Source organism: Strigops habroptila, chromosome Z (genome assembly GCF_004027225.2).
Source record: "Strigops habroptila isolate Jane chromosome Z, bStrHab1.2.pri, whole genome shotgun sequence".
NCBI lineage: Eukaryota > Metazoa > Chordata > Aves > Psittaciformes > Psittacidae > Strigops > Strigops habroptila.
The window spans coordinates 82,936,464-82,962,884 of NC_044302.2; the positions used below are offsets into that span (position 1 = coordinate 82,936,464).

The following is a 26,421-nucleotide window of genomic DNA, read 5'->3' on the forward strand; positions in this document are numbered from 1 at the left end:
CCATTTTTCTTGCCTCTTATTCTGCTTTAGAAAAAAAATATTTCTGAGAAACAGGGAAGAGAATGCAGACAATAGTAAGTGTGCACATCTTACATTCCTTCAGTTCCTGGATAATTGTATAAAAACATTGTCAAATTACATGACATCAAAGTTGGTAAATGTGCACAGAATAATATTTTCTATTCAAAAAAATAGAAAATATTCTGGAGTGTTTCAGTGTTGAAATAGGAGGAAAACAAAATAATAGAAAACAGCAGAAAAAAATGTCGAAGAAGGAAAATTTAGATTACAGAAAGATGTGAATTTAACTGAAATAGCTCCTAGGAAGTAAACTAACTTCTCCTTACTTCTTGCTTCTGTGTCAGTGTTCAAGGAAATACAATCAGGTGGTATGTCCTGCTTTAATAATACCACTGTGAAATTAATGTTTTCTTCATTAACAGTCTGAGAAATATTTAATCCATCTATATCACTGAAATTAACCTGAACTGCGTTAAGGTTGGAACATATTATTTGGATTACCTTAGTACAAAAGAAAATACTTCCAACTGATTATAAACTTCCCTTGTTCAAGCATGATAGCACTTGCATAGTTCTGAGCATGTGCTCTTTGAGACAAGACTGAGATCTTGAGAAAGTAACATGAATAACTCAATATACTACTTACTTTATAAACTGTCCACCAACTAATTAAGTGTTCAGGTGTCTTTAATAACAGAGTATGAACGGCTGATGAATTATGTTGCCTCCTAGTGTTAGGAAAAGGTAGTGCAGTTGTTGCATCGTCTGTGTACGAAAGTCTGGGTTGAGTTCACAATTTTAAGCTAGTGTGGTTCTAGCATGAGTTACAAAATGCTTTCACATAAAAAAAGCTTTCTTTTTCAACTTCTGACGAGTAAATTTCTTACCATAAAAGATTTGACAGCCAAAATGTATGGAAAGGTGAGGACAGGATACAATATCCTAAGATGATAAACTGTACAGGTAACATTCTACAGTTGTAATTCACCAGTGAATTTTAATACATTTGTATTTAAAGCTACTGTATTTTTCTACTATCAATTAAAGAAAAATTCTGTAAACAATATGAATAACAGGTTTGAGAATAATACAACTCCTCAGGAACAAAACCATAGGTTCATAAGGTAGCTCTGTTGAAAATAGCATTCTGCTGGAAAGGAAATAAAATTCAAGTACTTTATACTGTTGTAAATAAAGTGGTATTCTAAAAGCTAGAAACAAATTTGTATGCCATGATTTGTATTTAAGAAGGAAAAAATAATAGTTCAGCTGCACTCTGAAAAATTTTCTTACACAATACTAAGGTGCATTGATGAAGATCCCCTATCTCTCTTGTACATGTTCACAGCTAAAGCATTATTCTTCCATAGCTCAGGTAGGGGAGAACAGACCTATCCAGAATTGTTTTAGAGCTCAGGTTATTAGCATTTGCTAATCCAGCTGTAGTGCTCACTAGCATTTTTCCTGTGTGAATTAAAATAGATTTAGATGATATCAGGTTTTCTGCCTCAAAGAACGAGAAATATGCTGTTCCTTACTCAGGTGTTCCTCATACAGCCTACTGCTTTTGAGAGCAGCTGGTTAAGCTTCTTGACTTCCTTTGCTGGATGGTATCTAGCACTTTTTGCACCTTCCTTTAGAAATAAAACTGACTATAAGTACTTCTAATGTTCATAGAAATTGCCTTAATGGGACACTTAGCATGATTCTTAGTGGATTGAAATGTGTATATAGATTAATTATTTGTAACTTTTTCTCTTCAGTGCCACCAGAGAAGCCCAAGAACTTAAGCTGCATTGTACATCAGGTGTCAAAACTCACATATCCTATGAATTGTACCTGGAATCCTGGAAGGCATACATTCCTGGACACTCACTTTAGATTGAAATACAGATGGTAAGTAGCCCTCTGTAGAATATCTAAAGAATTTTGAAAAATACTTACATGCTAAACCGAACTTCCATGAAATTCCTTGATACTTTGGAAGAGTTCTTAACTTAAATCCAGTTTTCTGAAGCATAGCTGTCTATTTTGGGGGAAGGGAAGAGCTCATATTTAAACTCATTCTAAGTCAGACTTGAAATTTTGTTGCTATCTCCTTCCATTCTTCAAATAAATTATTAGTGTGGTTTGAGTACAATACACATAATCATCAGGTGGCTGGACCCAAATTATTCTACATTTTTCTGTAGTGACTGTTCTATCCCATTCTAAACAAGTAGAAGATATCCCTGCTTATTGCAGGAGGGATGGACAAGATGACCTTCTGAGATCCGTTCCAACCCAAACCATTCTGTGATTTTAAGTGAATCTGTGATTCTAAGTGACTGAATTTTGTAGAGGTATTATCTACTCTGTACTTCCTAGGAACTCAGAATGGCATCCTAACATGAAAGATTCAGCCAAAGTATTTTTCCTGTGAAAGCAAAATAAGTATTTTTCAAACTCTTCAGATGGTCTCTTGTAGTTTAAAATGGAGTGAACAAAATTGGTGCTCTGCTTTGGAAACTGGAATGACTGCCCACAGCCTTCCATTTACCCCATTCCACTAAAGTGTTTTGGTAACAAGTGTAGGAGAAAGATTGGATAAATGGAAAACCTTAATGCTTTGCAAGTCTGCTGATGCCCCTAGCACTGTCTGCTGTTAGTGTAGCATAAAGTGGTGAGCAGAAATGATGTGTAGCTGCAACACTGTACTCCTGAAGGGTATGCAGATAATACTGACTACGTCTTTTAATGCATGAATATGCTTCTAGTTATTAGCTGTATTGCTTTTTTTTAAATGTATCAGTTCTTGACCTTTATTTCTTTAAGCTAAGTCAGGTTTTTATACAACTTCATAATTACAATAGTGTCTTGTGCTTTTGAAGATATGTGACTTGGAAGTCAAGAGATTTTATTCTAGTTTCTATTCTAATGCAATCATGGCTTAACAAGCCATTCTAAATCTCTTCACTCTTTCATCCGACCTGTCTGCTTACAAAAATAATGGCAGAGGAGAAGCATACAAGCTAAAGTGATTGATCACTCTGATCTACTTAAAAGATTCTCTAAAGGAAACCAAACTTACTGCTTCGTACCTTGTTTTTCCTTCTCTTTTATTTAGGCTACAAGAGAACTTCCCTGACTGTATACCAAAAGATGTAAACAATTCTTGTACGATTACTGAAGTTCAGTTCTTCGTTAACATGAAGGTCTGGGTAGAAGCAGCAAATGCTCTTGGGAAGGCTGAATCTGATCCTCTTATTCTTGATCCCATTGAGATTGGTAACTATATGCCTCTTAATAAAGCTTTACTTGTACATAACTGCTGCTTCTGTGTATATTGCTGAATTGCTGTGTTAATGTTCCTTCACTATAAAAATTAACACTGCTGAAATATTGTTGATTAGAACTGTGGTGGACAAAGGTAGGAAGGTGGGAGATTTGACTACAATTCAGCTATCAAGTTCTTCTTGAGTAGTCTGCTTTAGAATCTGGTGTGAAGTAGCAGCCATTTGAGTTTGTGGAAGGTTTTAATGGCAGTGTTACAGCATAGTGTACCAACTGCTAGAGGCATGGTAAAATACAGCTATAGAGTTGACTCTTATCTCCTCTTCTAGTTAAACCTCTGCCTCCACACAATTTATCAGTCAACTCAGGAGTACTGCCTACTGTTCTGAAGCTTTCTTGGGAGAATCGGATTTCAGCAGCTGTGATGAAGCTGAAATTCAATATTCGCTATAGGATCATGGGTGACACAAACTGGATGCAGGTAATACCACTAATGTTCCTTGTCACCCTCCTGGTGTAAGCCATCCCTTTGTCAAACTGCGGAAGTTGTTCCCTCACTGCTGCACTTCAGAGGATTCACTTTATTATCATTAGGCCTTATGTAGCCTCCCAAGGCAGTTTCTCTGGCCTGTTCATGAGGGCTGTTATCTAGGCTATTTTGGCACAATCTGGAGTACAGTGACCTTGTCTCTTCTTTGTGTACATGTCTGTTGTCCTCTGAATCATATTGCAGTATGTTTATTTTGAAGTTTTATTCTGTACATGCAACATCTGGAACATTCATGAACTTTCATCTTCCTGTATCCATAAAAACTCTTGATGCAAATGTCATTTAAAGCTTGGGAAAACACTGTTAAGTGCTGGAATGCTTTTTTGAATTTACTGTACCTCTACTGCCACAGCAACCCCAGGCAACACTACAGGCTTGGGGAAGAGTGGCTGCAGAAAAAGGGCCGGGGAGGGGTGCTGGTCAACAGCTGAATGAACATGATCCAGCTTGTGCCCAGGCAGTCAAGAAGGCCAACAGCATCCTGGCCTGTATCAGCAATAGTGTGGCAGCAGGGCCAGGGCAGTGATCATCCCCCTGTACTGGGCACTGGTGGGGCTGCACCTCGAATCCTATGTTCAGTTCTGGGCCCCTCACTTACAAGAGTGACATTGAGTGGGTCCAAAGAAAGGCAACAAAGCTGGTGAAGGGTCTGGAGAACAAGTCTGATGAGGAACGGTTGAGGGAAATAGGGATGTTTAGTCTGGAGAAGAGAAGGCTCAAGGGAGGACCTTATCGTTCTGTACAACTACCTGAAAGGAGGTTGTAGTGAGGTGGTTGTTGCTTTCTTCTCCCAAGTAACAAGTGATAGGACAAGAGGAAATAGCCTCAAGTTGCTCCAGAGGAGGTTTAGACTGGATATTAGGATGAATTTCTCATCTGAAAGGGTTGTCAGGCATTGGACCAGGCTGCCCAGGGAGGTTGTCCTGCCCTTTTAATGTGTACACAAGACCATTGAAATAGTAACTCTGAAAACAACTGAGCTTGCTTAGCTGTGGTAAAATTTGACTATTTTGACAATTCTTTGCACTCAGGGTTAACCTCTTGAGTGTTCTGCATGTGTGTTTAATCTGCAGTTGTCCCTTTTGCAGGGTTGCTCACTATACAAACTCCTTAATGGCAAGTAGAATAACATGTGAGGGAGGTGCTTAATGTGTGTGTACCTACATATATCTATTATCCACATCGCACATCTGTTTCTGTACATATGCAGTAAGAATATTTTCTGGTATTCTATTGCTAATTAAGATAAAGGAAAGAGCTTATGAAAATAATTTATTAGCAAAAGTATAAACTACTCTAAAACTCTTTCCCATGTCAGTTAAGAAACATTATTCTCTATCAGTGGAAGCAGTGATCCTCTATTCTCTAGCTTTATAGGAGGCTTCTAGCACAGGTATTTTGCAATTGATACTCCAGCAGATATCCCGTCTTGCCTTTGAGGACTTTGCTCAGTTATTACTGTAAGGTCAGTAAGAAGAGGAATTATATGGGAAGGAGAGGTAAACAAAAACTAATTAAAGAAAACAGAATGAAAAATAAAGCTTACCTATTCTACTGTATGTATTGCATTATACCTGATAAATACACACAACTCTGATCCTTTACCAAACTATGGTTGAGAATTTAAGCTTTTAGAAATAAGAGGGAAGAAAAACTGTTGTTTGTATTGGGTGTGCATGTTGTGGACAGCCTTCTTGGATGAGAGCTGTAGTAGCACAAAACTTAGCTTTACAAATTTTGATCAGTGCCTCTAAAACCTTTCTTTCATTTACAGGTTCCTCCTGAAGATACAGCTTCACCAAGAACTTCATTCAGTGTTCAAGGGCTCAGACCCTACACAGAGTATGTATTTTCAATTCGTTGCATGAAGGAAGATGGAGTGGGCTACTGGAGTGACTGGAGCGAAGAAAAAACTGGGGTCACCACTGAAGATAGTAAGTAATACATGAAAGTAGGTCACCAACTTTCAAAATGTGCAATTTGGCAAGAGTCAGCTGAAAGTGTGTATCCTTGCTTGAGCTGTTTGATTATACATGCAATAAGGCTTTACCAAGTTACTTTCAGTAGTGACCGACTTGACCTGTGGATTCCAAGGAACATGAGAGTAGCATTCCAGAAAGCTAGTCTAGAGGCGCTCCCTGAAAACAGCTAAAACAGGAAGTAGGGAAGAAAAGATTTATTCACAGAAAGTTATCTTCTCGAAGTCTTTTAGAAGAGATGTATACTTTATGCTTCATTTTCTTTGTTCTGAAGGTTGCCCTCTGTAACAGAAGCTGTTTTGCTTGTGTGAAAGGGTTTGGGGTATTTTTGGAAGACGGACTGCCTTAGTTTGTGAAAAACTTGGTGTTTGGTGTTTAGGAGGCTGATAAATGTCATAAGTGAACAAGCATCAAAGTATGAAACGGAAGATTTTAGTCATATAGGATACATATGCGACTTCTTTGCAAACTTTGTGAAAAACAGTGATGTGAAATAATGTACATATGGGAAGTTTAGCCTCTTATGCACCAAAGCATCTAGATTAAACACTCCGGTACACTCTTAACTTTCCCAAGGTATTCTGCATCTACAAACTTTTCTTGCTCATTACAGTCACAGCTGCCTCTGCACTGTCTTGTACCTGCTTGTTTACAACATTCTACAGATAGTGATAAAGAGTCTTATTACTGATATGTTTGTCACGGTGGGAGGCATAAAGAAGAGAATGCCATGTATGAACAGCTGACTTTGAGCAAGATTGAGTTTGTGTAGAAAATGGTTTTATTTTTAATATATTTAATCACAAAAATCACTGTCACAATTTCCCTTCTTGATGCCTTATGTAATCATTGAAGTTGTTATCTGGACTTGTAATATCCTGTCCCTCTGCAGTAGGGGTGAACACGGAATTGCTGCTATCATGATTTAATGTGGAAAGCCTTACTAGCATCAGCTCTTTGGGAGCAGTATTTGGTTCATGTTTAGTCTTGCACAGAAGGACTTTGCCAGCAGGTTATATATGACTTTGAAGTATAAACAGATTACTGCTCAAGATACACAGAAGATAGGAGACCACTAGGTTAAGCTTTAAGTTCACATCCCTGGAAAAAAAAATTGCTAAAGAGAGAGCCTTAGTTAAGTGTCAGGCTTCACTGCTTTGTGGAACAAATCCTCAGCATTGCAAAGTTGCTGCCATGCACCAAATCTATTCATGCTACAACGAGCTCATCAACTTCCCTGGCTTCTTAACTCCTTGTGGTGCTCCAGTCAGCTGTTACGAAATTAGCTGTTACCCCTGAAATTGTCTGTTGTTACTGAACTGTATGATCTGCAGGTATGCTGCATCACCCTGGACTCATTCATATTCCTTCAGGACAGTGGCACTGGAGACTGTTACTGCACTCTGTATCTTCTAAGATCTATGTCCACTGCGTCACACAGCATGTTTTTTAACTTTATTAATGATTTCCAGTTGCTCATCAACACATACATTGCTTGAAATGTACTGTGGCATTAAAGTAACTACAACTCACTGTTATGAATTTAATATATGTCACAATCATGGAATTCATTGCAGTATTTCCCCACTAAAGAACAAACTTATAGGAGAGATTCTCAACTACAAAGAGTGTGCATTCTGCCACTGAGTCGTGCCAGAACCGTTAGTTGAATGTTTAGCTTTTTCTGTTACTGAATTATTTTTTGTCTAATTTTGGCTATTACGTTTTGCAACGCTTTCATGACTTGCCAATTGTTGCATCAACTGTAAACTTATACAAAATAAACTTGCACAACAATAACTGAGCAGTAGTTATTGGAACACTGACATTAAAATCGTACCCATGTATTTGTTACAGTATAAAAGATCCTGTTCTCAAGTAGTGGATTCCTACATTTTCCTTTAACAGAACAAAAATGCATGCAGTGTATAAACAAACACAACCTAGTACTATGCAGTTGGCCATTTCATTTGCTCTCCAGATAAAAGCCCCAGGCTTACCTTTCTGTGGTACATTTTCCTTTTGTAATTCACCTGAATAGTCCACTTAGACTGAACTGGAACTGATTTAATGTCTTTAATAGATGCTTGAGAGGTGCTAACTGGTATCTTATTAAATCTAAACCTCTGTTGGTGTCAGAACACCCAACATTAGTGTTTTGCTTCTTGCTAAAGGTAAAATGAACTGTTGAGGAAGACCTGTGCCATTAGTTTTGATGCATTGCAAATAATAGTCTGTTTTCTAGCAGCTGTTCTAGTAGAACAGCATTTTAAAGAATTGTTGTAGGTACCCTTTCTAACAATAACAGGATAGTCACACTTCTACACTGCTTGCAGTTAGCATTTTTAGCTACTGTACCAGTAAGTTGATAGCAAAACAATTTCCTGGCCTGAGTTTGCTTACACACAGCTGTAAATGCCTAGATACACTTAAAAATTTATAGGATAGTGGGACAACTTAAGTTGGAAAGAAGCTCATAATGCTTGTAGTTGCCTGATCATCTTTCTATCAAATGTCAGTTTTGGACAAGAGACTTTAGGTTGCAGTTTTGGCAAAAACCTGTACCAAAACTTCCTTTTTTTTTTTTTTTTTTTTTTTACTGTACAGTTGCCTATTGCAAAGATTAAATGAAACGAGCAGACAATGGACACTTAAGTACTTACGCCACTTTTATTTCCCTCAGTCAGATTATAAAATTCACTTTCAGATGATCTACTTTGTCTAAGACTGTTAGATCCATATCCCAGAAAATTCCACTGGGAATGCTGCTTGCCTTCTGCTTTCAAAAGGTTTGGGTTTTGTCTCCATAGGAAGCTACATCGATATAGGTGTATTATCACTGTTATATTCAGGAAGGTATACTTCTGCATTTCCATATGGTTGTTTCCAAGTGTTAAGTACTGTAACTATTAAGTGAAGTTTCAATGGAATCCTTAAATGCGAAGGTACAAATGTACAGTCAGGATGCTGAAGAGTAATGCAAGCATTCCAGCAATTTTGAAATCTTTTGACAATTATTTTACTACTTGATCCTTACCAGAAAACATATACTTTGTATCTCCAAATAGTGACTGTAACCAAGGGTCTTTATAGCCAGCAGAGCAGGTTTGCTTCGTAACTGTTATATTACAATAATATGCACTCATATTTCTGGGTTTTCTAGATTCAGTAAATCACCCTCAAAGGGATTTGATTTTAAAAGCTTGTTTGGTTTCCTCCTGAATTATCAGTAGCAGCAGCATTGGGAATCACTTGGTGATACCTGACTTCAGAGAGGTTTAAAAGGTGTGGGGATTTTGTCTTATTTTTCCAGGAACTTGGTGGTTATCAGTTACAAACTCTTCTAATTCTAGAGTTTTGAGGAGTGAAACTACTTTAGCTTGGTCCCATTTTCATTTCATTTCTACTGTGATAGCCTTCAAGATTAATTTTGTTTCTGGCCGATACTGATCCTGCCGCATATGGAACCAACTAGTGGACATTCCGGTTGTGATCTTGATATCCAGTAGGGAATCTATTCTTCCCTCCAACTATTACAAATACTTCATATCTGCTCAGCTTCTGTCAGCCTGATTTCCACACTGCCTCCCAGCCCCTCCCGTATGCTTTAGCCTTTCCTGATCACACTCTTCCTATTCTCCTTTCTATAATACCCTATTTGTTCCTTAGTGCTCCTTTTTGTATTGTACAAAAGGATAACAGTGCTGTTATCCTTTTTAGCATAAAGGATATAAGAAACTTGGGGAATTCTCACAGGAGAAATTTGTCTCTTTGTTAACTTTTCTGCACTTTCCCTTTTTAGGTGACTTGAGGTCTAGGGAGAGTGTTTGAACTACAGACCATAGCAAGGTTTGCAGTATACAGATGTGCAGGGCTGTGGTTCTGGACATAGGCTGCATGGTGCAGGTTTGGCTTCACTCAGCACTGTCATCTTAAGCCCATTCCCACGGTTGCTCAGCGTGGTGACTCTTAGTTTGATACATTATACTTAAAGCACAGCTGGTGTTTTGCTCATCCTCTCAGGAAATCTTTCCATGCAGGTGTTCCACTTAATAAACCAAGTATTATTTTCTTTGAGGAATTAAGGATACTCTTTTTGAATATGCTTTTATTAAAAAAGAAAAAGGTAAGCATCTAGTGATAGTCAAAGGCTGAATTAATTGTTTCTTTCATCAGAACCGTCTAAAGGACCACCCATATGGAGGATCATTGATGTATCTCATTCACCACCTTCCTGGTCTGTGCATCTGATGTGGAAGGTAAAGCAACATGACAAACTGCAGGAATGGAGTATTCTTTTGAAAACATGAGTTTTTAAGTGTCAAAATTTACTTCAGCAAGCTTGGGTAGAAAGCTGGGATAGTATGAGTTTTATCAGCATAAGAAGTGTTTTTAGTATTCTTACTATGATATTTAGTTGTGGAAAAATTAGAAGTACAGCTGTAAAGGCCATCAGTTAACTGATACATATCTGTGATCCAGAGTATACAGAATCCACTTTCAGAGTCCTGTCTTGCTGTGCTTAAGCAGTCGATGGAATTGGAAACTTTCTCTTGAACAAAGTAAACCTTCATGTTATGCCTTCTGCTGTATCCTAAAACTTTTGTAACACTGTCTGGACAGGGATACTTCACCTCCAAAATCCATTAAGCCTAGGCACATTCCAGAGGCCCAACTTATTAAATACAGCACTGCACATTTGCATGCAGAGGGCTGCTGTGTCTAGTTGGCTGATTAATTCAGCTGAGAAAGCAAATGCAATTATGGTTGGTCCCCATCTAAAGCTTTCTTTTGGTCTCTGAACTTCATTACATTTGATCAGCTGTCTATTATTACTAGGTGGTTTGCATGACATATATATTACACGTATGTATTGATACATATATATGTGTATACATACATTACATATGTATACACATATATTGATATGGCATCATTTTCTGATGGAACTCACATGCCGCTTGCCACTTCTGACATTATTCAGCTTAAAATTGGAAAACTGGGGCTACTTTACGGTTTCAACAATTTTCTCTTAAGTTGTCTGAAAACTAATACTGTTACACAGAAACTATTATTAGCACAAAACAAGTATTTTTCTACATTAATAGAAGATGACTACTCAGGCTGTTCTGCATTCGGATTTAACACAGGTTAAGATGTAAGATTTCCTTATTGTCATGTGTGTGGTAAGGTCACATAAAATGAAGGTTTTATCAACACATGTTCTGCAGTCTTTACAGAATAGCTTTTATTAAACTACAGGGTAGTTTACAGGTAGTTTTACAGGTAAGCCAAGAAAAGTAGGATTTAAACCTGAAATAATTCCAGAAGTTAATGCGTTATGGAAATGAATGCAGGTTATTTGTGCTTTCCTTCAGCACGCAGCTATTTGATCTATGTAACTTGTCTTGCTCTTAGATTTTTAAATTATGCATTAAAGACAGTAAAGGTTAAGTCACATTTGTACACTATCATTATAATCAAAGATGTGTTTCTAACAGGCACTGGAGCCATTTGAAGCCAATGGAGTAATCTTGCAGTATGAAGTGACTGTCAGAGCCAAGTCATCTCTCTCCAGTCCACCAGAGAAATACAGTGTTAATACCACCAACCTTACATTAAAGATGCCAAATGGAACTTATGAAGTGACTGTGGTTGCCCGTAACAAAGTCGGGGCATCCCCTCCATCAGTTTTACTTATCCCAGCAAATAATTCAAAAGGTTAGTGCCTAGTAATGTCTCTTTCAAATGCATCTGCATGGCTTCTGATTTAAGAAATCTTCAGTGTTGTAAAATGATACCTTTAATATGGACGCATAATTAAAGTATTACAGAATGTATCTACTGTCATATGCCTTATAATTATGCTACCATTTATATACCAGGCAATGTGTGGATTTATATCCTTACAGGTTCATTTGAAGCTGTGTGTGCTAGTTTGCTGTTGGTTTTGATCTGTAGAGCTACCATGTGCTATGTATTGTTTTTCTTAGCATAGCAGGCATTTTTGTCTTCTTTTTTTAAAAAAGGGTTGGGGAAGCAAGCATCCAATAGTTCCTGTATATACCATCTCACGATTGTTCTGCTTTCTGATGTCCCCTCACTCCTTTCTTCTCTTGTCTCAGTCTCACTCTCCCACGCTTTCAGTATCTTGCCTGGTTGCTTTGTCATCTGCTTCCACTGTTTCCCTACTGCTCATGTTTCTTTTTATTCTGTTCCTTTCATCATGCAGTAGTAGTAACTACAGGCTGGTTTCTCCTTACTTCCAGCCTCGTCTTAGGCAATCTGAACACTACCAGGATAGGAAGCAAAGAAACAAGTATAGAGACAGATGATGCTTTTAGCCTAAACACCAAAGGAGAGCCACAGTATGTTTCAAACAGTAGTATTGCAGTTAGAAGTACTTTGTAAGGTACATGTGTGTCGGTATTAGAATTTTGCTGCAAGATAGGAATATATTCCAGCAAATATATTATAAGGAATTCAGAAGTCTCAAAGTTTGATATCTCTCTGAAATAAACCCCTTAGTTTGGAAGAAACATAGTATGTTTACTGTGCAGTAAGGCAACCTACTGTGTTTGAGAGCAGAGGAGCTGAGTAATTAACAGTTCCTAAATAGCCTAATACTGCTTGTATTTCAGAAAATGGCTTTTACATTTACTTAGGTTCTGTCAAATTGTCACCATTGCAATAACCCAAAAGAATCCACATTTGACAAAATAGCTATTATTATAATATGTAGCAGAAGAACTGTCAGTACATGTAACCTTTCTGTTTTCTTTCATCACAGCTCCTGTGAAGAATGTTAGAACACTACCTAAAGATGGCAAATTGTGGGTAGGGTGGACTGCTCCTAACAGTTATGTTCTTAAATACGTGATTGAATGGTGTCTGGTGTCCAACAGCTCAGACTGCATCATAGAATGGCAGAATGAACCAGGAAATGTTCAAGGAACATACTTAAAAGGTATTTAGCTTATAAGTCTACAAATGCATTGTAGACACTCTCTAAGCCTAGTAAATATTCTCAAGGAAAATTCTTATACTTACTAGAATTTTATTGTGAGACAGGAATCTGCGATAATGCTGAGGGCTTCTGTTAGTTTGTGATGAGTATGGAAGTATCTGTGGTTTTGTCAAATACAGAATTTTACCTAATCTTTCATTTTAAAATTTATGTTATGTAACAGCAAGGGGTTTATCTGCATTTTTGTTTTAGTCTTCTCATTCTTGGAAACCATTAAAGAAGTGAAAAGGTTGAGTTCCTTCAAAATCAAATTCTCTGATCCCTCTTGCAGTTCAAACAATGAAACTTCGTCAGCTTCACAGTTCTTCTCAGATCGTGATTGTGATCAGTAGCTCAAATCAATAATTTTGTGGTTCAGTGCTGCAGACAGATAAAGGCTTTTTATTTAAAATAAATGAAAAAAAAAAAAAAAACCCGAACCTAAAACTTCTATGAAGTCTGTTTATTAAATTTAGCATTTCTGTGTGAATCATTGTATTAATCCTTCAGTTAATATTTTGGAGTTAATAATACAGCCAAAACCCAGAACCCTGTATCTGAAGTAAACAAGAAGAATGGTGAGGAATTTGACTATTTGTGGAACAACACGTTTTTCAATATCTTTTTTTAGGTGATATAAAGCCTTTCAAGTGTTACTTGATAACTGTGTACCCTCTATATGCTGATGGTCAGGGAAGTGGACAGTCCGTGAAAGCCTATCTTCAGCAGGATCGTAAGTACAAAATAGTCATCTTGGAGCATGTAAACTGACTTTTTTGATTAAAAAAATAATGAGACCTTTTCTTTAATATGGGCTACATAACAAAAAGTAGTCCTACACTTCAGAGTCATCTGATATACTAGATCTTATCCCTTTGATTAATGTCCATTCTGCTTATTTACAATATTTAGGAGTTAAACAGATGTCTGTGGCTGACTCTTTTTCCAAGCTTTATCAGATAATTTGTCTTGTGTGTTATTTTATTGTTGTAGTAATATTTTTATCTGTGGTATTTTCAAATTCAAGTATAAAGCCAAGACTAATTACGTTCAATTGAAGATTTCATGTGATCTGCTGATTATTGTTTTTCACATCTTTTTCTCCCTGGAGGTTTCTCTTCCAAAACATCTTCGGAGTTTCTGTGTTGTCTGAAAATAATGCTTTGCAGATGAGTTAGTCCAGCTATTCCATTGAAGTTTCTACACAGTAGCAATTCAGTGCTCACTAATACTGTTTCTGTGGATGCAAGGGTGCACAACAGAAACTAATCTTCATCTCCTGTTACAGGTCCTTCAAAAGGACCAACAGTTCAGACTAAAAAAGTAGGAAAAGCTGAAGCTGTTTTGACATGGAACCATCTCACAGTGGATGAACAAAATGGATTTATCAGAAGTTATACCATATTTTACAAAACTATTGATGGAAATGAAACAGGTAACAAAAAGCAGATAAGTACTTTGTGGCATTGAAGTATTCCGTTGGTCTTCTTCCTAATTCATGCTCCTGAAAAAAGAGATACAGAATCAACTGTGGCTGACAGTCAGTTCTGATAACATAAAGCTAGTGTCTGAGGCATCTATACCAAACAGAAAAGTCCCTATTAAAGGATTCAGAACATTCAGTCTGTGTATAACAGGGTAGTGAGTTTAGTTGCTGAAAGCTGATTGGCGAGTACTTTGCTTCCATTTTTCTATCTAAATACAGGATGAGATGTTGGTGTAGCAAGGTAAAGCTGGACCATTCAAGATGTAAAGAAGTTGACTGCATTCAAATAGGATAAAGCCTTAAAAAAAAGGGAGGTATTTTTAATCCTCCTGGAGCTCTAGATCAATACAATATTACTGATGTAAAACATCTTGTTTGAAGTGCATTTTCATTCTCAGTAGTGTGTATGAGCAGCAGGCATAAGACAGGGGGTAGCACTATCAAAATCTTTTAATTTTTAGATTTGCTTAAATTGGAAGGGCCAATTACTTATGCCTACTCTACTGCTTCTTAACAGTTTTTTCTGATTAGCAGCTGGCTATTTCTAGTTAGCCATGTATTCTGCTTATTAGAGACCTTTAAGCCTCAACGTTACTACTGGTTTTGTTTGTAGCTACACTGGGGGGGGCGTGAAGGAGGAACAAAAAAAAACAAAACACACAAACCCACAGGAAATTAACACATAAAATAACATCAAGAAAGAGACTAAATTCAAACACTTGAACAGAAACAAATGAATCTCAGCATTTCTTGTACAAGCCTGTCGTCTTTGTGTTGTATTTTCCATACAGCCATTCATTCTACTAAAACTAGGACATGGTGTCCTAATGTTACTGTGTTTGTGGAGATCTAATCAATTGTACAGAAAACTAGTATAATTTTTTTCCTTTCTTTAGCTGTGACAGTGGATCCTTCCAAGACAGAGTATACCCTTTCTTCTCTAGCCAGTGACACACTGTATACTGTGCGGATGATGGCATACACAGATGAAGGAGGCAGGAGTGGTCCTGATTTTACATTTACTACACAAAAATTTGGTAAGGAAGAGTGGCACAATTAAAGTAGGAAGTAATGTTGCAACACTATAGCAAGGCTCTGTGCAAGATATGATGGGAGGGGAAGGTGACTTCATTAAAGAAAATGTTGCAGTGAAAGTCAGACTCACTAGGTGCATGGTATTCAGGTAACCTATCTAGTACTCAGTCAGAAAGAGGCAGTTTAGTCACAGCTTATTCCAATTGTACAGAGGACAAGCTATCCTCTGCATATATCCTGGATTGCTCTTTTATGTTGGTAAACACTGTTTTGGGATTGTTTTGTGTATACTTTGGGTTATAGTATTCTTTTGTCCCCACTCTGTGTGAGCCATCAGGATTTACTCAGTGCCCTTGTTTTCTCTTCTGATGTCTGATGGCTTCTACCCTGGTCCTAGAGTCCAGAATTTTTGTTTTAATCTCAAAGTAGGTTGGCCCTTATTATCCTGACATGGGTGTCCTGAGAAGCTGCAGAGACTTACTGGGATCTTGATTTGCTAATCTAGGTGCCAGTCAGCACATGCCATTCTTGCAACCCTTTGTCAGGTTCCACATTCTTATTTATATCACTATTAAAGTTTGTTACAGTTCTCTACAGAGACTCATTTTGAAGAGTGACATTTATTGTATGTTCAGCTCTAGAGAGTGCTTCATATTTGTAATGGTAAGAGCAACAGTGTTAATTGAACTTAGTTGTGAAAAGCACTTCTTTAAATTTAGCAGGTTTTAATGTTCTTTTTCTGTATAGTGTTGTTTTTCCCTAAGCATTCTGCAAGTTTTACTTAATGTCTGTAACATTGGAAGGAATACATAACAATAATGCAACTTACATGTTTGCAGGCAGAGGATATTTTCATGTACGGAATAGACTTATGGATGACTAGTGACTTTGCTTAAATTGCTTGCTTGCCCATGATGATGTTATGGCAGCAATAAGGCCACTGAAACACCTGGACCAGAGATGAATTCATATAGATGTTCCTGTCATATCTGCCCAAACTGTAAATTTACTTGCTTCGTCAGTATTATAACTCCTAGAGCAACCTGGGGGTTTTTGTTGATGCAAGCCATTAGATTACTGGGACAGAGCTTTTTGTGTTTTCACTTACAGGCTCTTTTCATATGGTGGAAAGGTTTTTCTGAAGGTGAATCTTAAGACTGAGTGCTGCTGGTGTATTCAGTTTCAAATTCTCCCTGTCCCTTTGGGAATGTATGCCGCTGCTGAGTTCCTTAAATGTCAAAGTGAGCTATAACTGCTTCTCTTCATTTCCTTCAGGGAAAGGAGAGATTGAAGCCATAGTTGTACCTGTGTGTCTAGCGTTCCTGTTGATTGTGCTCCTTGGAGTTTTGTTTTGCTTCAACAAACGTGATTTGTAAGTATAACAAAGTCTTTTTCATACATTTCTGGTATTTCTGGGAATAATAGATGGCAATAATTCAACACAAGTAAATATTCTGCAGCTAGATCAGAAAAGGAAGGTAAAACACACATATTCACTAGTGATAAACACTTTTTTCCTTGAGAAAGTTGCCTCTTCTGAAACTAATTTCTTACTGTTAAGGATTTGCACACAACCTAAATGTTCCATGACTCAATCGTGCAAGGAAATTCCTGCTTCCTAGCTTCATTTGCTAGAGTTGGTGAGGATTATGTTTGTTAAGTTGTGATCGTGACATCTTCTGTGTTGTTTTCTTAGTCATCATGTCAGAGTGGAATGATGGTCCTTAGTTTGTGAAGCACAGATGATCTGTTTGCTGGCTGTATTTTAGCTGTTTAATTACAGTGTTAGCAAACCTTAAGCTTAACAACCAAAAAAGTCATGCATGCATCTTACTTAACTACCTTGCATAACCTCAGTCAAACTCTGTGCCAATTTATTACCTGCTGGGAAACATCTTCTTTCCTTCTGCTCCCTCTACCTACCACAGAGCTCTTGTCTGTGGCTTTAGCTGAGTGCTTATTGCTGAAGTCTTTTCCCTGCCAAGGAGTAGCACATATCCCATGTACCCAGTCAACTATCTTTTCTTTCTAATTAAAGACAGCATTTTGTGCCCTTTTCTTTCTGACCTCCCTGCTGTTACTAAAATCTGTTCTTAATCGATGTCAGTTTGCAAAGCCCATCTTATAGTTTTCTTCAGAGTTCTTCTACAGAGCATCTGTTGTTGCACCTTGTCTAAAGAGTGCGATAGATGCATCAGTTTCAAAGTTAGTTTGGTTGGGAGTGAATGATCTACAGAAACATCTATTTTTACTACATCTATTTTTTTACTACATTCTTAAACTTGGGAGTTGAGAGTTACAAACAACCAAGCAAGTTTTTCTTCAAATAGTTTCGCTTTATTTTTAGCTGTGAAGATGGCTTAGATTGACAGCTGTGATATCGATATCTTAAAGGAGCAACAGTGTATTTTTATACTGACATGCATCATAGACTTTAATGAAATAAGTGCTCTGTAGATTCTAGAGAGCTATAAATTTTAAAATCCCTAACTCATTACCGTTTGTTAGTTTGCCTTGCCTTGGATAGCTACATCTAATGTGTGAAGCAGTTACAAGTGCAGTGCTGTGTTCTGCTAAGTAGTACAGCTTCCTACAAAGATGTAAAGTAGCCCAGGAAGCATTCCTAGTTGGAAATAAATACTCTTGCAAAATTCCTGTGTAAAGGAGTAGTGTCCTGGATTATGCAGTACTTGCTACTAACATAGGAATTTGGGGAGTGCATCTTGTAATTCTATTCTGGTTTTAATCCTTTACAGAATTAAAAAGCATATCTGGCCTATTGTCCCTGATCCATCCAAGAGTAACATTGCTCAGTGGTCTCCTCAAGTTCCAGCTAAGGTAATACTCATCTTTCTGCATCCTCTACTTTCCTGGTCCACAAGGTTTCAAACAAACTAACCAGTGGAAGTCTTCTGTCTTCTAGCACACAGGGATTTCAAGGAAAAAAACTTGGATGTTAAGTTTCATGACATTGTGGTACAACATGGTTATTAGACTTCTTTTCATTAATAGATTCAGCATTAGAAATACATGGCCCTTAGCACAAGTTCACAGTATAGAGCAGGCTTTAACATTGTGAGTTATATTCAGTCTAGTAGTTGGAAGGGTCAAGTCCTAATTATTTTACTCATTCATGGAAAATCAGGGTTAAGTAACAGAACTCATGATTCCCGTTCTTAAAACCCTAAACTATGACTTGTTTGCACAGTTAAATCGTGAATGAGAGAGAAAGCTTTAAGTTACTCGTGCATGAGAAGGTGATAGCAAAATTTATGCCCCATGGGGGGTGAATGACATAGCAAATTCTGTTCAATAAACTGTGACTAACTTCTGTGAAGAATAGCCATCACATTGAATGCATTATTGGAAACAAGGTAAGTATGGCTCTCAATACAGAATGTTCCTGTGCTGCAGAGCAAATGGTTCTATGTTTATGGCTCTTAAGAATAATTAAAATTAGAGCAAAGCTTGCACCAACTGTGCTTCTAGAACACTTGCGTAAGCAAGGCTTTATATTGGAAACAAAGCTACATCCTTCATAACATAATTTGGAGGTATTGCCAAACTTAGGAAAAAAATTAAATGAAGAAACTTCAAAAAATTACAGAATAAAAATTCAGGTATTTAATGGGGTTTTTTATTTTGAACATAACCTTCCTCTTAGGCAACATCCATCTCTTTCTTTCAGCATAACTTTAGTTCCAAAGATCAGATGTATCCAGAAGGCAGCTTCACAGACGTAAGCGTCGTAGAAATAGAAGCTGATGACAAGAAGTCTTTCTCAGAACAAGATCTAAAACCCTTTGACTTACTTAAAAAGGAAAAAAGTACTTCAGAAGGGCACAGCAGTGGTATTGGAGGGTCCTCATGCATGTCTTCTCCTAGGCAAAGTGTCTCTGACAGTGATGAAGGTGAAACTACACAAAACACTTCAAGCACTGTACAGTATTCAACTGTAGTACTTAACGGCTACAGAGACCAAACACCTGTGCAAGTCTTTTCAAGATCTGAGTCGACTCAGCCACTGCTAGATTCAGAAGAGAGATCAGAGGATCATCACGCTGGAGGAGGTGACAGTACAACACAGAGGCAGCAGTATTTCAAGCAAAATGGTGTTCAGGGTGAAACCAACACAGACAGACCATGCTTTGAAAGAATGAAGCAAATCACTTCTGCTAATGAGGGGGATACTATTGGATTTGCACAACTGCAGATCTCAGGTCAGTGTTCACAGCTATTGGGCCTTGGGCTGGAAAAAAATAGCCAGGAAGCTGCTGTATCAGATGTTGTACAGGCAAGTACTGAAGGACAAACTGTGGGACCTGAAATAGTGGAAGGAAATACACCATCAGTTGATGAAATGCCAAAAAGTTACCTCCCACAGACTGTGAGACAAGGAGGCTATATGCCACAGTGAGAGAAGAGACTGGCTCTGGTTTAGGCCTTCATTAGTGCCTGTTCACACTTTCTCCTGTGTTTCTGATAAATTAAGCTAGGTATTTTTATCTGAATGAAGATAGAAATATTGAAATTAAGTGAAGAGTAATATGACAAAGTACAGTAAGGACTGTTTTTGTGGAAGATTTTCAGTCCAGACCTACTGGAGACTGAACTTTTATGCACTACATAAAATCTTCTGTCTGGATAGCTGAATAAGCCTTTGTGCTACCTTGGGGATTTTGCATCTTGTCATATCAGATTTACGCGTGATTGAAAATGGCAAGTTTCAATTAATGACATCAGCCAATAGACCTTCTAGAAGAAATACTTTGATTCATGACAGTGTACAAGCCTAAAAAGCCAGCTTTAGTTGCTTGGAGCATCTTTGTGCAAAAGTAAGACTGAAGCTTATTATTCTAATGTGGAAGAATACTTGTCATACACTTTCAGTAGCTTGATTGACTTTCTGAATTTTTACTTGGCCCAGTGTCTGATTCCGATTTACCAGACACGCAAATCATGTTCATCCCCACTTAAAAATTAGAACAATTAAATATAACTTGCTATGGTGTGCAAATAGGAAACCACCATGATTGTTTGACTCCGAATGCTACTATAGTAATTGGTATTCTGCCTACATTTAGATATGCGTGCAGATGAACTGTATACTAATTTGGCCTAAAAATGTGCCTTGCAACTTGACGCACAGTAATTCAGTCTTGTATTCAGAAGTTTAAAAATCCAGATGAAAACACTAATTAACAGTTACTTGGAGGTTTTCTACCCAAATCACTGTCAGATTATACCATACCCCTCTTGTCATATAAATTGCCTCTGTTTATTAAGTGCACCTTTGTTGATTACAGCTTGAGAGGAAAGTAACAAGCTGTAAGTTTTTACCATTTTTCTAATTGCTCTGTATTAGCAATCATGAGCCACAACACTTATGTGGTTGTTAGAATTCTTTATTCTTAATCTCACTTTTACCCTGTTTCATACAGTTTGCATTTTATTGAAGAAGATGCATTTCTTGGAGACTGTCTCTACCAGGGGTTAAGGAAAAATGAAATGACATTAAAATAAACCCCTTATCCAGTGATAACTAGAAATTTTATGGCACTCTTCTATTTTTTTTTTTTTATTTTTTTTTTTAACCTTAACTTAGTCTAGTCAGCTTTATAATCTGACACTAATAAAACCTTAATTCAAAACACTAAATGCTGTGTTGTGAGAATAAAAGATTTTGGTTCTCCTTTAGCAAAAGAACTATGTGTTTAAGACCACCTTTTCTGCTGTGACCTCTGGTGCTGCTGTTCTGCAAAGCACTTGCTAAAGGCCCTGGAAAGGCAGGTGTCAGTATCATTTCAACTTGCCTTGTCCTCGTCTGCCTGCTTGCGTGGAAGGACAGGTGTACATATAAATGTTCACATATGTCTTCTGCTTTTGTAACAGAAATTCAATGCTAAATTCCTAAGATTACCTCTGGAGGTCTGGACTATTTAAAACAGATAAAGAATGCAGGATCTTTAATAACATTTCAATTATTCCACAGTTCCTGTCTCCTAGTGGTATTTTTTGTATCTGGGCACTTTTTTAAACTAAAAGGCTATGTTGCAGCTTACTGTAACTACACCTTTCTTCAGACCAGTCCCCTTCATTCTCTCTCCACTCCACTGCATCACCTTCAAACTCCCTCCCGCAGAGCAAGGGCATAATGAAAACAGTGCTGTCATGAGACAGCACAAGACCATCTGTAGGGGTTTTTCAGAGACTGAAGGTGCATTCTTTTGTCAGCGCACATTCCTCTTTGAAAATAATAGCAGTTACTTTACTGGGGGATGGATTGTCTTCTCTATGCAAATTTCATAGTGACTGTAGAAACCACAAGTAAAAGGGAAAGTCTCTGTTGAGCAGTGTGCGTGCTTATTAGAACTGCCCTGCAGCCATATGCATCTAATCCACCTCCTCATCGCTGAGATACTGTGGGCCACAACCTGGCTGCTTAGTCTGAACATTGCTTCAAAGGCATGGATGTCTTCAAAAATACACTGGCTTTTTTTTTTTGCCCTTTTTTTTTTTTTTTTTTTGTGATCCAGTGATACTAACTTTTGATAACATATGTTATATTTGAGGGATAACTTCAGTTATTCCTGAAATTCCTGTTTGCCTTTCCGTTGTATAAAGGGAAGGCATTTTGTTCTCAGTTGCTGTTAAATGGACCATTTCCAAAATGAAACAACTAGCGTCAAGAGATTCTCATTTTTAAAGGTCTGTGTTTAAAAGAGTTCTGGCCTGTCACTTCTGGCATCCTTCTTTGTTGTTTATGGGCCAGTGGTGATAAACTCACAGAATCATATAGGAGTGTATCCTAGAGAGAATTCCGTCTGTCTGACAGAGTTACATCTTTAAGGCTTGTGCATTTATCTAGGGATAAAATGCTAAAGACTAAGCAGGAGATACTGGTGGGTGAATAGCTTGTTGAAGCCACAGTACAGGTTTACACAAATTAACAGGTTTACGGCTTGTTTACATTGTAAACCTATGTGCCAAATATTGTATCATGCAGTGTTCAGGGTTTAATTTGATTTTGTACTTTGGATTGTAACAATTTAATTGTATCAAACAGTTGGATACAGATTTTTAGAGAGTCTGTAACGTAATGATAGCAATCCACTTAAATTCTCTGAACTTGGCTCTAACATAGTGACTAAAGAAAAAGATTTCTCCCCTCCCAGTAACTAGGGTGCACTTTACAAAATAAAGGCATTGTTAAAATGAAATCACACTTCAGTATTGCCATTTCCATGTCCATCTTGATTTCCTGGGCTGGAATTTTTCAAGTGGGGGTGAGAGAAGACCTTTTTACTTTGGTGGCAGGGAAGGGAGGCTACTAGAAATATAAAGTATTATTCCTGTATTAGCATGCACTGAAAAGTGCAGGCTGGCTAACTGCTCCTCAGCTTATAAGAAAAGTGAATATATTTATCTCCATAGTTCTGTTGCAGTGTTTCTGTTAGAACAGGAGGTTGTTTCTGGGGTGTGTTGGCTTGCTTTCAGGGCAGTTAACCTGGGAATATCCCCTTCCAATGTAGTAAAAGTCTTGGGACTGTTTCATATGCCTGACCATAGCAAACTAAACTGCCTGCTAAGCCTTAACCTGGCAGCGCAAAGCACAGCAGAGCAAAAATTGTTTTGAACTTCTTAAAAAAAAAAAAAAAAAAAGAAAATCAAAATTATTTATTTCTTTAAAGCTTTATTCTAGAGCATTTGTGACAAGCATGTGCCGATCTGTGCTACAGCAGCCTAGCAAAATGCTGGTCACCAGGATTGGGAAAAACCTTTGGCCCTGGGAGGAGGAGGGAGTTTGCGTGTGAGTCCTGCTCTTGGGCAGTGGAGAAGCCCCATTGCCTGGGGTGGGGTTTGCAGCTTCAGCTTTGATTGTAAATCATGAGCAGTGCTGGATGGTTAAAACTTAAATGAGTGTGCCCAATATGTGGGAATATCCGTACTGATTTAACCTCAGTAATTGAACTTGGTTAATTAGTGCCAGGTCTTGAACATCCAAGACCCACCTAAATATATGCTGCTATGGTATAGACTTCTCAGAGGGATCTGAAACTCCAAAGACTGACAAAGTGGTAATGGTCAGCCCTGTTCGAGGACGTACACAGTTTAAATTGTAATTTATGTGCATTAAATGGGACTAAATATGCTAGCTTATTTTCCCAGGGACATTTGTTTGTTATTTGGATACATTCCTTTAACTATGTTAAAAAGTTCTCCTGACTGATGGATTGCAAATTTTCATTAATCCCTTGTAACCTCTTGTCTGTTTGCTAGGATGGGTACATGTAGCCATTTTAAATTCCAAGAGTTGCTTTTAATGTTATTTGGAAGCGGTTTATAACAAAAATGTTGAGTCTTTTTTCGTGCAGCCATTTGGGAATTACAGCCAACCCCACAGTCTACAGCTTGGCTGTTGACCCAGAAAACTGCAGTGAAGTGGAAGTGCAGAAGTCTGGAGAAGGATAACATTAAGTATCTTGCATTGGACTCACAAATTCCATTTCTTTTCCTTAGAATTGAAAGGATCAGCTAAGAAAGAAAAAAAAAAAAATCTAAAATGCATTCATGTTTTTGCTTTCACTTGTTTCCTTTGTAGTACTTGTGCAATCTGAGCCATTCGTAAAAAACAAAAGCAGTGCTGACTTAATGCACAAGGGCGCATTTGTAAAATGTAAAATTGACTGACGGCCAGATGTCAACTATCATGCACTTCCCCCCCCCTCTTAATTTTAGTGCAGAGAGAGGGTGGGCAGTGAGTGCTGCCCAGAATGCAGCCTTAGTCAGTACTTGCGTCTATTTGCAAAGCCAACTTTGAAGGGGATATTCGCAGCAGAGTCAGCGATACTCTGCAGAAGCACACTTCTGTAACAATAGATGAAAAACACCTATGGCACAACTGTCAACATACGGCTGGAAAGCTCCACGTCCTCCTGCTCAGACTGAAGCGTCTTCTGCACCCCGCACCGGCTGCTCTTCTCCAGCGGCTGCAGGCAAGGTAGACGAGCATTCTCTGCAGTGTTGCAACTGGTAACACCTATTGCTTTTCTTCACATCAGAGCACATTCGCTATGGATCCAGTCAACTTGCCATGTTTTTTTAACACGCCAGTCTTGTTTACAGTGTCACATACAGCCAGGCACTTTGATACAGCGAGGGATTGTCTAGGACCCAGCTGCTTTTATTTGGGCTTAAGGAGACTGTCAAGGCTACTGGTCAAGAATATTGCTGTGCTGATATGTGCATCTAAGTGAGTGGAGGCATGGGACAGAGACAGACTGACAAGGAAAGTGCCTTGATGCTGGATTGAATGGCTAGTGAATGTAAACAGTAAGTCAAATGTTAGTATGTAGTTTAAGTATGGCTGATTAAGCTACTGGTAGTTTGAATGCCAGCTTTAAAAGGCTTGCATACTCCGGCCAGAAGTTAAACTTGTAAACTGCTGCATAAGCTGTCTCTGTATGGAAATGCGTTTTAATACCAGTACACTATGTTAATTCTTTTGCAAGCTGCATGTTTATTGTCATATAAAGTCTGCTTTCTACAATTTACCTCATAGTTAGTTTTGAATGTCTTCCTCTGTTACCCAGCTGTGCCTGAATGCTGCATTTGTCTAGTACATCATATACAAAAAGAAACCAAAACAAAATTTCCTACATCCCTTGTGTGCTGGATTCAACATTGTGTAAGGCTGACATAAGTAGTAACCACAGAAGGCAGCGAGACAGGGCACTATCTAAATGTGTCCAAAAATCCCATTCTAAGGAACACTATAGGAATGAGGAGCAGGGTATAATTCTGGCTGCGCTCTTGACTCATTTCCAAGAAAGAAGTGACTGGGCTTTGTCTGGTATTGCCTCAGCCTCACCTAGGTTTGGTTCTTTTGTATCTAAGGGTTGGGGAACTCTCACAGGCCCATCATGAACCCACATCTCAGTACTGAAAAGGCGCAGTTTGAGCTTCAAAGCATGGTCACACCTGCAGAAGGCGTCAGGGGTGGCACCTGAGGGAAGACAGCTTGCCCTTCCTGACTGAAGTCCTGATCTGTGTAGGCAGACTGACCCATAGAGTGGAGGGGGGGAGATGTGTTAGATTAAGTGTCACCTCCAGCACCAAAAATCGTTTCTGTCACTGCCAGAGAAGAACCATCCCTGGCATGTCATGCCTGTTAACACTGGTGTTAAGTGAAAATGCAACACTGGACACCTTTTCCAAAATGTTAGTTCACTGTGCAGTAGTTCACTTGTCACTGCTTTACATAAGGCCCTTGAAGTTTTTACAGGGACATGGGGGTTTTGTGTGTTCTCCCCACCTGAGCTCAGCACAGTTGTGCTTCACAACTGCAGGGCCAAGCACATGCAGAAGATGCATCGTTATCACTGCTCACTGCTGCCTCACTGCTGGCAGAGCGAGATTGCTTCCTGTAACTGTTCTAATAAACAAAGGCAGTAAGGCGGGACAGTGACTTACAGGAATGCCCTGCTTTCCACAGGAAACACATAGTCATGCAGTGTATACATCAGCACGCAGAAGCTGCCAGGTTCCCGGGCACAGCCCTCCATCCCCGTGGCTGGGGGCCAGCGGAGCTGGGGACATGCCTAGACATGTGCTAGCCCAGGGGCACCTGGTTTGTCTGCAGCTGTGCTGGGTCGGGGGCCAGCAGCCGGCTTCGGTGGGGGGACAGCTCTGGAGGAGCCATCCACCCGTGAGCACTGAGCCAGTCTCTGCAGCTGCAGATACAGCCTCTTATCCTCGGAAAACACTCTTCAGGGTTGTGCCTGGGACACCCGTTACCTCCAGGATGCCGCTGAGCAGCAGACCTGTGCCGGCAAAGCCTGCAGGGACTGTTGAGGCAGCGCCCTGGTGCTGGGGCTGTGTGCAGGAGCCTGGGCACCATGTTGGAGCCATCATGCTGCAGCTGTGCGACTCTCAGAGGCACAGCATGTCCTCATGCCTGTCCCTCCAGGTGCGTTAGGGGGAGGTTCTGGGCAGTCCAGCGTGGGCTCAGCGCCCAGGCACACTCAGCCCACCACAGCCATACTAGGAGATGGCGGCAGCATGAAGCCTT

The 26,421-nt window shown here is 38.8% G+C and overlaps 1 protein-coding gene across 5 annotated transcripts in view; it reads left to right on the forward strand.

Annotated features, from left to right (window-relative positions):
- The window catches only part of IL6ST (interleukin 6 signal transducer), a 51,964-nt gene extending 27,057 nt beyond the window's left edge, over positions 1–24,907 (forward strand). For 4 of the 5 annotated variants that reach the window (XM_030512652.1, XM_030512649.1, XM_030512648.1 and 1 more), the window contains exons 4-16: positions 1,785–1,917; positions 3,128–3,288; positions 3,624–3,775; positions 5,619–5,778; positions 10,000–10,082; positions 11,325–11,544; positions 12,614–12,790; positions 13,461–13,562; positions 14,118–14,264; positions 15,212–15,352; positions 16,626–16,722; positions 18,107–18,188; positions 19,039–24,907. In XM_030512652.1, the coding sequence (XP_030368512.1) occupies positions 1,785–1,917; positions 3,128–3,288; positions 3,624–3,775; positions 5,619–5,778; positions 10,000–10,082; positions 11,325–11,544; positions 12,614–12,790; positions 13,461–13,562; positions 14,118–14,264; positions 15,212–15,352; positions 16,626–16,722; positions 18,107–18,188; positions 19,039–19,767 (2,384 nt within the window). In that variant the 3' untranslated portion in view covers positions 19,768–24,907. Of the gene's footprint in view, positions 1–1,784; positions 1,918–3,127; positions 3,289–3,623; positions 3,776–5,618; positions 5,779–9,999; positions 10,083–11,324; positions 11,545–12,613; positions 12,791–13,460; positions 13,563–14,117; positions 14,265–15,211; positions 15,353–16,625; positions 16,723–18,106; positions 18,189–19,038 lie in introns of those variants that run through there. The other variant, XM_030512653.1, reaches the window with a different exon arrangement.
- The last annotated feature ends 1,514 nt before the right edge of the window (positions 24,908–26,421 follow it).